Consider the following 13,136-nt stretch of genomic DNA (forward strand, 5'->3'; position numbering starts at 1 on the left):
GCCGGGTTGACCCGACCCGACCCGGGAAAGGTGTCGCGTGGGGTCGGAGCGGACGAGGCAGCAGCGACCCAGCGAGGTCGCACGGGGTCGGGCGCGGGGTCCGGCACAGTGTCGCGTGGGGTCGGAGCGGACGAGGCAGCAGCGGGTTCGGGGCATGTCCGCGTGGTTAGGTTAAAACGGGTTGGCGAATCAACCCGGCAACCCGCCAGGTCAACCCGAACCCGACCCGTTTTACAAACGGGTCGAAATCTCTAACCCGAACCTGACCCGGTTCGGGTTGACCCAAACCCGAAATTTTCGGGTCGGGTTTTCGGGTCGGGTCAAATGTTGACAGCTCTAGATCTAGCTAAGAGTAGTCCATTCCAAGGTAAATTGATAATCAAAAGTTCACCCTGAGATACATATTTATTTGTCTAGACAATATCCCACATAAATGATGAACCTATAGGAATTGAAGATTGGCAATAGTTTTCTATGCAACTAGAAATGAACTACCTATGTTGCACTGATACGGATACGTCAACACGGATATGACACGATACGGATACATGACACGTCAATTCTTAAAAAATATAGGATACAGGTACAACACTGACACAACATTATAATTTATAAATCATAAACACAAATTAAGAAAACAATTAAAGCATAATATTTGAAATGAAAAAAAAAAACGAAAGCAACACATTTGTATCCTTGTAGCTTATAATATCAAAATAAAGTAAGCATTGAGTTAAGGGAAAAGTTAAAACTTAAAACTCATTTCCTGATAAGAATTTTGTGGCATGATTCCACTAATTATGTTGTTGCATGATTTGGTGGCATGTTTACTAAATAACATATGAGAGCTAAACTTCTTTTTTTTTCCATTTAAGAAAACATACAAACCACAATAACATGATTTTTTTTTTAATATATGAAAAAAAAATCAAAGCATTACAAATGCAAAATAATTTGATGCCCTAATAATCTATTTTCTAGTAAACTAATATCAATGTAAATGGCTCGTAGGTTTGAAAATGAGAGAACCTTGCTTGGTCGAGAAAGTAAATATGAGTATATGACGCGTCTTTTTTCGAATTTTTTTTCGTCTTTCAACAGACACGCGTATCCGATATGCTTGTCCATTTGAAATTAAATAGTATTTTAATTGAATACAGCTTTGGCATACCTGACACGTATCGGTGCCGTATCAGACGTGTATCCATGTCTGACACGTATCAGATACAACACGCCTTCATAAATAGATGTATCGGTGCAACATAGTGAACGACTAAAGGAATTTTGTAGGTGTCATATTTAAAAGGATTATTTAATTTTTTTTCTAATCATGAACGATCAAAGACATTGGCAATGATCTGTGTTTGATTTGCCTTCAACCAGTTTATTCTCTATAGCATAGATTAAATTGTCCTTGTGTGAATGATAAATGTGTGATAAGCATATCATTATACTTATCATATGCTACATGTATTCTCTTATATAAGTTTAGTTTTGTCTTTCTCAGATAAAGTATGGTATACTTGCCATAAACCATTCTATAAGCCTTTATATAAATGGTGTATGCTTAACAATAACTACTTTATGAACTTTTTTGTTCGAATAATGTTTTACACTAAAATTTGTTTGTTCTGTTTGAACTCTTTATAATAATTCTCAGGTGTTGTTTGGCAACAAGTAGGATTTAATTTTAGTGGGAATTAGTATATCCTGTAAATCTGGAATTAATAAATTTAGAGGGTGTTAAATCTTGAAAAACAATTTGTATGACATATGCTAAATCCCGAAAAATTGTTTGGCAATGTAATTCAAGATTTAAGGTAATTGGTTTATTTAAAATTAAATTGACTATGGCTTGAATTTAATATATTATAATGATAAAAAATATAATTACAAATTAGCTTAATTATTACTAATTATCAAATTAATTATTTAAGTGTTACTTTTAAATTACTAATTATCTAATTATATTCTTAAATATTAATTAGTTAGTTAATTATTTTTTTTAAATATAAATTATTTTACTAATATTCATACTTGATACGTCCTCAAAAAATTATCTTGATCGGGCACGAATCTCGAGGCAAAATCAAGTTGGAAACTTCTGAAATTAAAATTGGGACCATCCCAACTCCGATTTCAGCAAACTTATAGTCAAACTGAACTTCTCGAGAATACGAACCCAACGACACCAAATTCAACCCAATCTAAGCCCAAATGGGTCCAAATCAAGGGTCTGAACCGTTGTTGGAGGGTTTGAACCACAATTTGGATTATCAAACGGTTTCCAAACATAACGTGCTTATAGTCGAATCGAGCAGCTCGACGAGACGAATCCAACAAGCCCAAGATCATTGAATTCTGACATCACTAAGACATTCAAATATCCATCAAACGGTCAATGATCAAGGGGTTCAACATTGGCCATCCATCCAACCACTCCCCATTTGCCCTTGATCTCCCACCTATTTACAGGCCATGTCACTCCAAAAATCTATAAATAGACCACTCATTCCTCTTGAAAGGGGGGCTCCAAGAAAGAGTGCAAGAGAGAGATCGGAGATGGCTCTTGCCTCCTCGCTCCTCGACCACCGCCGGACCACCGCATGACATCGTTGCTTCGCCGAACCACCACTTGAGGCCCTCACCCTCGTCGGACCACCGCTGGAGTCCCTCACCTTCGCCAAACCACCTCTTGAGGCCCTCACCTCCATCGGACCACCACTTGAGGCCCGGACTTCCGCCGGACCACCACCTGAGGCTCGGACATCTACCGGATCACCACCTAAGGCCCGGACTTCCGCCGGACCACCACCTGAGGCTCGGACATCTACCGGATCACCACCTGAGGCCCGGACTTTCGCCGGACCACCACATGAGGCCCGGACTTCCGCCGGACCACCACATGAGGCCCGAACTTCTGTTGGACCACCACCTGAGGCCCGGACTTCTGCCGGACCACCACCTGAGGCCCAAACTTCCGTCGGATCACCACCCGAGGCTCGGACTTCCGCCGTATCACCACTTGAGGCCCGGACTTTCGCCGGACCACCATATGAGGCCAGGACTTTTGTCGAACAAGCACTTGAGGCCCGGACTTCTGCCGAACCAATGAACCACAATCTGATGCCCGGACTTTCGCCGGACAACCACCTGAGGCCCAGACTTCTGCCGGACCACCATCTGAGGTCAGAACTTCTGCCAAACCATCACCTGAGGCCCGGACTTCTGCTGGACCACCACTTGATGCACAGACTTCTGCCAGACCACCACCTAAGGCCCGGACTTCCGCCGGATCACCACCTGAGGCCCGGACTTTCGCCAGACCACCACCTGAGGCCCAGACTTTTGTCGGACCACCATCTGAGGCCAAGACTTCTACCAAACCACCACCTGAGACTTCTGCCGGACCACCACATGACGCCCGAACTTTCGCTGGACCACCACCTGAGGCCCTGTCTTTTACCGTACCACCATCTGAGGCGAGGACTTCTGCCAAACCACCATCTGAGGCCCGGACTTCTGCCGGACCACCACCTGAGGTCCGGACTTCTACCGGACAACCACCTGACGCCTAGAGTTCTACCAGAGTACCACCCTACTATAATGGTCTTTCTGACCCCGATCTCCGTTCAACTACGGTCTTTCGGAACCCTGTCTCCTGCCGACTATGATCCTTCCGACCTCTATCACCTACTACGGTCCTTCCGACATACATCGCCAAACAACGATCTTTCTAACCTCGGTTTCCTGCATACTCCGGTCCTTCTGACCTACATCGTCGGACAATGGTCTTTCTGACCTCGATCTCCTGTCTACTACGGCCTTTCCGACCTATATCCTATCAACTATGATCATGCCGACCAAACAAACATGTCTATGTTGATTATTTTAACTCCCACCATGTAATGCGCCTTATATAATGTACATTTGTGATATCAAGCCAAAGCCTTCTCCCTAAGAAGGGCCTCATTTGTAATCGACTAGAAATAATAGTGGATTCATTCAAACTAGGCCATGCCCCATGATTTTTCCCCTTTTTAGGGGTTCCACGTAAAAACTCTAGTATCTCTTATGAACGCTGCACCATCTCTCTTATCTGCTCTATGTTGGATCTTCGAACAATGGTAAGACGCTAAACATTATATTTCTCAACTACTGCGAATACTCCAGGACGCAACAATACTAATGATTTAACTAATTAGTTAAATATTAAACTAATTTAATGATAATTATACTACTAAAACTATAATAACTAATAAATTAAAAATGTTAATTAAACTAATTTAATGATAATTATACTACTAATTATTCAATTAAGTTAAATTAGATTTCTTAATTATAGTACTACTAATTACTTAATTAATCTAATTAATTATTAATATGTTAATTATATTATAGTGCTAATTTAGTTTAATTTATTACATTATCAAATAATAATACTTAATAATGTAGGCTGTATAGAGTTTGTTTTTCCTCTTATCAGGTGCTTCGTCGCTTTTCCTCGTTGTCGTCACCATTTCTTCGTGGCTACTTTGGCTTCGCATGCAGTGCGAGCTTCGCACAACGGGAGCTCGCTCGCTGCTTAGCCTCCTTCGAAGGCGTCAGATCAGAAGTCACAACGGGAGCTAGCTTGCTGCGTAGGTAACCTTCGCATCCTTCCTTCACTATGGATTAGCTTGCTTGCAAGCTTGTAAATCCCATAGTCCGTAAATTCGTAAATCTGCTGAACCAAGGGATTTACTAAATCCTGGATTTACGTCGTAAATCTGGGATTTACTGAGGACCGGGATTTACGGAGCCCTAGAAACCGTTAGGCAAGACTTACCGTAAATATGGTGTAAATCCCAGCGTAAATCCAATATCAAACAGCCCCTAAACTGTTTGGTCAATGTTTTTAAACCAATTTGACCTGATAATATAATATTTCTTTATCTTAAAATAATTTATTGATGGTAATTACAGTTAAAAATGATTATCAAAGACAACTAATTTATCTGTAATTAAAATGCTAAATTAATTTTTAGGTATTGAGCAAAGAAAGAAATGTGCACAAAATACTGAGCTAGGGAAGCAAGGTGCACTAAATTATTTATGAAAAAAAGCTAATGCTTGATTTATTAACGACATTTTTCTACCCAGAAACGCAAGATAGGTACTAGTATAGCCACCATATTACCCTTTAATAAGCATTTTTTACCACAAAAATTACACTAAATGATAGATTTGCAAGCTACAATGGATATTTGTTGGAACCAACTATCAAATGCACAAAAACAACTGAACCAACTAAATTTATACTAATGATATATGTCGTGGTGGCAAGATAGTACCTGCAATTGAAGGTTATGCTCCCCAAGGGATCCTACGAGAGCTGCCATCTCGGCTTCTTTAGTCATCAACGATTGACGGAGAAAGGCCCTTGTGTCACATGCCTCATCAACTTTCTTCCGGTAAACTTGTAAGCACTCCATCTCTAGTTCCAGCAACATTTTATCTTTTTCTACTTCGCCCTCGCCTATCTCTGTCCATATTTGCTGCTCTCAAGCAATGTATACATGAAAACAGAAGCACATGAGCATTTTGAAATCACTATCAACATATCATAGGACTTTGTTCATAAATTCAATCATAAGTCCCAATAAAACAATTCCCAGAGTTGCTCTCGTAATCATAAAAACAAAAAAAAAACCTTCACATAAATTGGCAAAGGCATTGAAAACAAATCTACTCGGGTACAAGATTTCTAGATGATTCCGGCAACTCAAGTTTTTTCTTCACTATTAAGTAAAATATAGAAAGAAAATGAAGGCAAACCTTGTATCAAACGCCTAACCAAACCAACATAAAAAAGATAGCTGAACAGTGATCAACTCGTCCAAATCACCGATACTCTTATAATATTACGGAACACAAGCACATCATATGCCAAATGCTAAACCAAACCACAGCAAAATTATGAAATCATAAAAAAATCAAACAACCAGATCCGTACACAAAGGAAGGAACCGTTAACCGGAGTGGGATTTCTACTTATGTTTCAAGCAACAGAGCGAGCACATCCATAAAATTAAAAAGAGGAAACAGGAGTAGGGTGAAAAATAAAAAACCTCCAGCTCAATAAGCAAGGCCTCGCAAGTAGTCTGCATGTTGACGTTGGTGAGGCTTAACCTCACGGCCCCCGTCCCAACCATTCACTTGGCTGTCCCACCTTCCCCTCAGTCTCAGTTAAGTGACCAGGACAGAGTAGTACAGAGAGTGACTGAACGAGCGAGAGGTAGAGAAAGAGAGAGAGAGAGAGAGAACTATGTTTACACCTTCCTCGGTCGCCGGAAAAGCGACAAAGCAAAAACCCTAGAAGCACGCTCAGAGCTCATTAAAGAAAAAGAGAGAGGTAGCGAGTTAAACGAAAGATGAAAGATGAGTGAAACTTAGATCTAGGAGAAAATGGCATCATTTTCAGTCTACCCTGGCGGATTTCTTTCTCTACTCCCGCCTTCCCTTGGGTTTATGAAGGAGAAGAACTCTACGGGAAGCAACCGTGCAGTGAAGCAGATAAGCCGCCATTAGAGTGCACCATCAAACAGCTTCATAAGAAAATAAAGAAAGCGAAAGATGAAGGTCGTAAGCTTCGAGTCTCAGGAGACGAAATCTTCAAACAACGAAGAGAAAAGCCGTCAGCAGAGATTCCCGGCAGGCATTCACCGAAGAGCAAAGGAGAAACGGCAGCACACTTGGAAAGAAGCAGACAAAAACACTCAGTTGTAGAATATAAAGGTCATTTTACGATATTTAAAAAAAAAAAAACTTTATTTTCTTTTATTAATTTATTAATTGTGTAACCGTGCTTCTACAATCTACACCACACGAGCATGGACTAAAAATGATATTTTGTCTTATTTCAAAATGGGATATGTGAAAAAAATAAAAGAATAAAAAATTTTAAAACAAATAAAAAAATATAATCCAATTCGATTAGAATTCAGTTAATTTTTTTAATAATTAATTTATTTATTTTGATTAAGATTTGAAAGTCTGAAATATATTTGAATTAAATTGATGTATTTTATGCATGATATTATTGCTCATTAGAGTCACCTAGTTCTAAAAATAATTATTAATATTAAAATTTATATATTATATGTGAATATCCTTTTAATTTAGTTTAAATTAAAGTAAAATAACATAATATGAACCGAAAAATATGAATTTAAAACCTAACTAAATCAATGTGATTCATTTTTTATTCTAACTATAAATTAATAAAAAATAATCAAAATAATCATTAATAATAAATGAATTGAAATGTATGATTCAATTTAAATCACATTATTATATAATCATTAAGATATTTAAATAAGAAATTAGTATATTATTCATGGGATTAAAAAACCGTCAACAATAGAGTATTATCTATTAAAAAAAGGGCAAGGATGTCTATTTTTTAAAATTTTATAAATTGACATGAGATGAGGCCACAAAAAAAATCTTAGAATGGAGAATATAGAAGTTTGCCAACACCCAACATTTACTATCATTGCTAAAATTGATGCTCACCATAGAACTAAATGTCAACACCCATCATTGTTAATATGATAGACATCCATTATCACTAACAAGGCAGACACCCGTTGTAAACAACACTTATCAACATCGATAAGTTGATTCCCAATGTCACCACCATCGACATTCATCATTGCCAATCGACCAAACATGCAATGTCAAACACATGTCATTATTAATAAGGCCAACAACCATCATGGCTAATAAAAGCCAATGCATTGTCAAAACCTAAGGAAGTAAACGAGTTGATTCGAGTCGAGTATAGATACTATCAAGCTGAGCCCGTTTAGCTCGTTCAATGAGCTCGAACTCGACTCGTTGCATAAAAATCAAGCTCAAGCTCGACTCGATTGAAAAGCTTGAACTCGACTTGTTTATGAAGCTAGAATTTTTGTTACCTTAAAAAATTCTTAAGAAAATGGCATATTAATTTTTTTTAAATATTTTTAAAAAACGAGTAACTCTATCAGCTAACGAGTCTAGTTGGACTGAGCTTGAACTCGAGCTCGTTTAGTAAATGAGCTCGATTACAAGCTCGAGCTCGAACTCAAAACTCAATAAACTCTACTCACGAGCTCGTTAGCAAGTTGAGTTCAAGCCAACTAGACTCATTTACACCCCTATCAACACCAACATCCACACATATTGTTGACACTAACATCTACTCTCACTATTGCCAATAAGGTCTACAGCTTGTTGTCATCAATAAAAATGACACCAACCATCATAACCAAAATCAATGCATCTCCATCAAGGGCAATGCCTGTCGCCAACATCCACTATTAACAAAAAATTGGCGCCAACCATCATCGCCAATGATAATGCCCATCATTGCTAATAAGGCCCATTCCTATGTGCAACACTAACATCGATGCTTATATTCGTCAACAAGATGGACATCCATTTTTATAAGCTCTAACAACTAGTAGTTATAAAATCATATTCAAAACATCAATTCAAGTTCAATACTTTAATATATATAATCACATAATCAAGAGGGTATTAAGGCTTAGTAAATGGAATATGATTTCAACCATGAATATATAGCAAGGAGTATTGCAACTGAAAAATAATCTGATATATAAAACAATATTCACCATAACACAGCCGCTGCTGCTTCTCTTTCAATCTGTCCCCCTCAAGTTATCCAATTGCCTTTTACAATTCATTGAAGCTTGAAAAATTCCGGTGAGCATTCAATTTTTTCCCAACAACTGCCGAATTTTTAAATTAAAAAAAAAATCTTAAGAACTATAACAAGCAATTAAAAGTCTTTTTTGAAGAACTATAACAAGCAACTGCAAAATACCCACCGAGCTGGCTTAGGGTGGTTGGTGGACGAGCACTGTTGGGAACCCCCCATCTTGGGTTTGATTCCCCTCTACTACGGCCTCGCCTCTTTTGTAGGGCAAAACAAGTGTGAGTCCGTTGCCAGTAGGTGGGCTCGTTAAGTTCCGCTGATGATTAATTATACCGCAAAACGCTCTCTTTAGAATAGCAGCAGATAGATACTCTCATTTAAAAAAAAAAACAATTATAAAACCTTCTAATCATCTCTTCAGTACGCTTCTGAATGGCAATACTTCTCTGGTATCGCTTTCGAGGGACCCGTTTAATTTAGTGCAGAAGTAGGTCGCAGCCTATAATAATCCCATTGAAATGAATGAGAAAAAGAGATGGGCCTTTTCCATGATTAGTATATTTGGCTGTGGGGGTTTTAATGACTTAATTATTATTGCAACGGTAACAAAGCAAGATCACACGTGATCTACATAGTTTAGTATTTTAATACTCATGCTTCTGCGATTCTCTCTCTCTCTCTCTTTGTTTTTTTATATAAAATAAGATTCCAGCTGTACTCACACGCTTCACAAGGGAAAATTATTAGGTGCGGTGTACGGATGGATCATAGGACCAATCCGAACGCGTCACATCATCCAATTCACAGTAAATTGGATGATGTAGCCCATCCGAATTGGGCTCCAGGTGCATTCGGACACCGCACAGAATAATCTCTCTTTCACAAGGACATCAACGAATGTTAAACTATGGCTTCGTTTGGAACAACTTTCTCACTACTTCTGTAAAGCGGTTATGAAAACTTTTTTTTTTTAAGTTGTTGTTAGAACAGATTATCAATATAAAAACTTTTTGAAAGCAATAAAAAATTATGACCACATAAAAATTATATTTACGATCTAAAAATAAAGCATCAAACAAATTATCTCAAAAGATATAACTTATCTTGATCTGTGATGTGTGTGTAAATCTGTCTTAATTGTTCTAAATTTCTCAAAAAAAAAATACCTCACAAGAAGTCTAAATTATTGTCCTGTCCTAGAGATGGAAGAAGAATAATATAATTGCGTGATTTAGTATGATAATTATGTCATCTGGTTAATCTTATCTGATATATGCTTGCATATCCGAATGACAGATGAATGGGCCACCGGAGGAGAGGAGAGGGGGTAACGGCCGTGTTGTGTTGTTGTATTGCACAGCTGTTGGCCACTATTGCTGACGCGATATCTTTGACATTTTGCGTTAGAAAATTGGTCGGCTGCCCAGTTAATAAGCAGATCATTTTTAGGTCAGCCGTCAATTTATGCTTAGATTTTAATGGAGCATTTTGACTAGATGAGGTCCACAGATTCAAAATTACTTAATTTTGATATCACCGAGGAATTACAAAGTTTAAAGTGGCATAATTTAGAGTGTTATGAACTTTTGCAAGAATTATTAAAACGTTCCTCATTAAAATTTATAATATATATATATAGCTTTACATTTCAATAGATTAGATGAAGTCGAAGGAAAGATTTTAGAGGAGAGAATTTTTAGCTTTACAGTGGCGAGCAGCTGATGATCTTCATGTTTGATGTTAGGACGAAAAAAGTAGGGTCATTATTAATGCTCGGCATTAGCACTAAAATATGTCGTTGAAATCAATTTCGATGAAAATGAGGCTTAAATGCACAATTGATATCAACACCAACATTTATTGTCGCTAATAAGGCCTACTTCTAATGTTGACACCAATAGTAAAATCAATTATTGCTAATAACATCGAAGCTTTAGCAATGCTAAAGCCCACCATCAACACCAATGCTAATGTCCGACATTGCCACCAAGGTCAATACTTGCATTGATACAAGGTCTATAGTCGTTATCAACATCAATGGTGATTCCCTCCTTCACCAGCAAGGTCGACACCCACCATCAACATCAATGGTGAAACATGTCATTGATATCAATGCTAACATTTGCCATCACTAATCGGGCTAACATTTACGGCTGTTAATATGGTTCACGCAGCCTATCAAAAATAAGGCCAACTCCTGTCATTAACATCCACACCAACACCATTCATCACCATTGAAGGCCAATGTATGATGTCAACATCAATGCCTAAAGTCGCCAATAGGCATCATTGACATCAACATCAATGTCTGTCATCACCAACAACATTGAAGCCTAATGTAGACATCAACACTAGCATTATCATCAACATCGATGATGACACATGGCATTGACATCAGCTTTGACACCCAACATCAACAACAAAGGCCCTTGCCTAATGTCAACATCAATACTAATCTACGATCGTGAACAAGGAAATTGCTCATTATCGAAATTAATGTCAATGCCTTACCATCACCAATAAAGTCGATGTAAGACACTGATAGCAATGTTGCACCCATCTCCATCAATAAGACTAATGCCTATCATCAGCAACTGCATCAAAGCTCCCTGTCGCCAACAAGGTAAAATCTTCTATTGTCAACTTTAATGCCAACACTCATCATTACTAATAATGTTAGTGTCCAATGTCTATGCTAACACTTACGCCTTCTGTTGCTAGTAAGGTTGACGCATGCAATTGATATCAATGCTGACACAATGAAACTTATCATCCTAATCATATTGACGTCTATCAACAATAATAGCATGGATGCATGTAGTTGCCAATGAACTTGACAAACTTCAATTAAAAAAAAATGATGTCTCTCATCACTAAAAAAGACGACACCACTATAAACAACAACATCAATATTTGTTCTCGCCAGCAAGCTTGATGCATGTCATCACCAATAAGCTATTAGCATGTCATCAACATGAATGATAAAGGCCACTATTGATGTAATACCCGATTTAACTAGCCGGTTCAATTGAATGGCCAACCATAAATAAAAAAACACAACAGGCGAGTAAACGAGTAGAGAGAAAAAAATCGCGGGCTAGGCGGACAACATGAGAGCTCGTACAAGGCTGGAAAGGTCAGCTTTTGTTTCTAAGCGAAGAATCGCGTACGAGAGTGAAAATATACGACTCCTCGTGAGTCATATCTTCGATTCATTCAATCCAGTGCAAGTAAACGAGTGTGAGTTTCATGTATAACAATTATGTTATAAGAATAATTACCCAGTGAGTTTACTTATAAAATCATTCTATTAAACTAACATTTTCAAGTAAGTATCATGATAAGTGAAAATAACTAAAAGAGATGAGTTTGTCTACAAAAGACGTCGCTCCAATGAAAATAGGTAAAATGTGTTTATATTTAAATGCATATTCAATGAATAATGAATATTAATCATTACTCTTATGTGTAATTGTGAAAATATATATTAACCGTTCGACTATTCGTTCCCGCCACATTAATTTGAGTTTTCAGGCCGGGTCGTGAGAAGTGTCACTAATGCCAACACCTAATGCTGACATCAAAACTAACAATCAATACTGACATCAAGACCAACACACACCGCCAACACAAATGCAGACGTTTATTATCCCCAACAAGAATAACACATGTTATTAACACCAATGTCAATGCCTCATACCGACTCATGTGACAACACCATAATCGTAGCCTAACATCAACATCACCGTCAACTCCCTCCATTGAAACCAATAATGACACATAACATCCATACTAATGCCAACACTTGTCACCAACACAATGTTGACACCCAAAGTTGACAAGAAACTTAAACCTATCATTTGATGTTAATTCTAACGTCCAACATTGACACAAACTATTTAATCGCCAAATTACTAGGACTCATCAAATGGATATATAAATATCCATATGAGAAGTTCTACTAATTGTGCGATCAACTAATTTGTATCAATATTGGATGATAGAATTGGCACTTACGGTAGGTCTCAACGTTGGAAAGGGCACATTCATATATACATATGAACTTCATAACCTATGTTTGTATGGGGAAAGGGCACACGACTTAGCATGCTTGAATTTCTAACTACCACAACAGCTTATTACTTCCATGACATATTCTAAATACTCAACATTTGCATGTAAGACATTTGTTTTAAGATAATAAAACAAATGGATTAAAAAAAAAGGTTATTGAACAGTTCTTTATTACCATGCTTGATTAGTATCTTCACAATAAAATAACTAATGCATTACATGCACGGTGGGAGAATAAGATGATGGCACATTCTTGTGGGTGAAACAAACCCGTTCTGTTTTGGCCCCACCATGAGGAACAATTATTACGTCCTCCGACCGAATGCAGAGAAACATTCGGTCGCAGGCAAAAATCGCG

General features: G+C 37.8%; 1 protein-coding gene across 2 annotated transcripts in view; it reads right to left on the reverse strand.

Annotated features, from left to right (window-relative positions):
• The window catches only part of LOC110110182 (65-kDa microtubule-associated protein 6-like), a 21,300-nt gene extending 12,274 nt beyond the window's left edge, over window positions 1–9,026 (reverse strand). Inside the window, exons 1-3 of one of the 2 annotated variants that reach the window (XM_028698020.1) lie at window positions 8,877–9,026; window positions 8,661–8,777; window positions 5,334–5,537 (exon numbers count right to left, since the gene is read on the reverse strand). In XM_028698020.1, coding sequence (XP_028553853.1) covers window positions 5,334–5,537; window positions 8,661–8,663 — 207 coding nt within the window. In that variant the 5' untranslated portion in view covers window positions 8,664–8,777; window positions 8,877–9,026. Of the gene's footprint in view, window positions 1–5,333; window positions 5,538–6,110; window positions 6,755–8,660; window positions 8,778–8,876 lie in introns of those variants that run through there. The other variant, XM_020841552.2, reaches the window with a different exon arrangement.
• Between the last annotated feature and the right edge of the window lie 4,110 nt (window positions 9,027–13,136).

The sequence above is a fragment of the Dendrobium catenatum genome, unplaced genomic scaffold (genome assembly GCF_001605985.2).
Source record: "Dendrobium catenatum unplaced genomic scaffold, ASM160598v2 fragScaff_scaffold_1035, whole genome shotgun sequence".
Lineage (NCBI taxonomy): Eukaryota > Viridiplantae > Streptophyta > Magnoliopsida > Asparagales > Orchidaceae > Dendrobium > Dendrobium catenatum.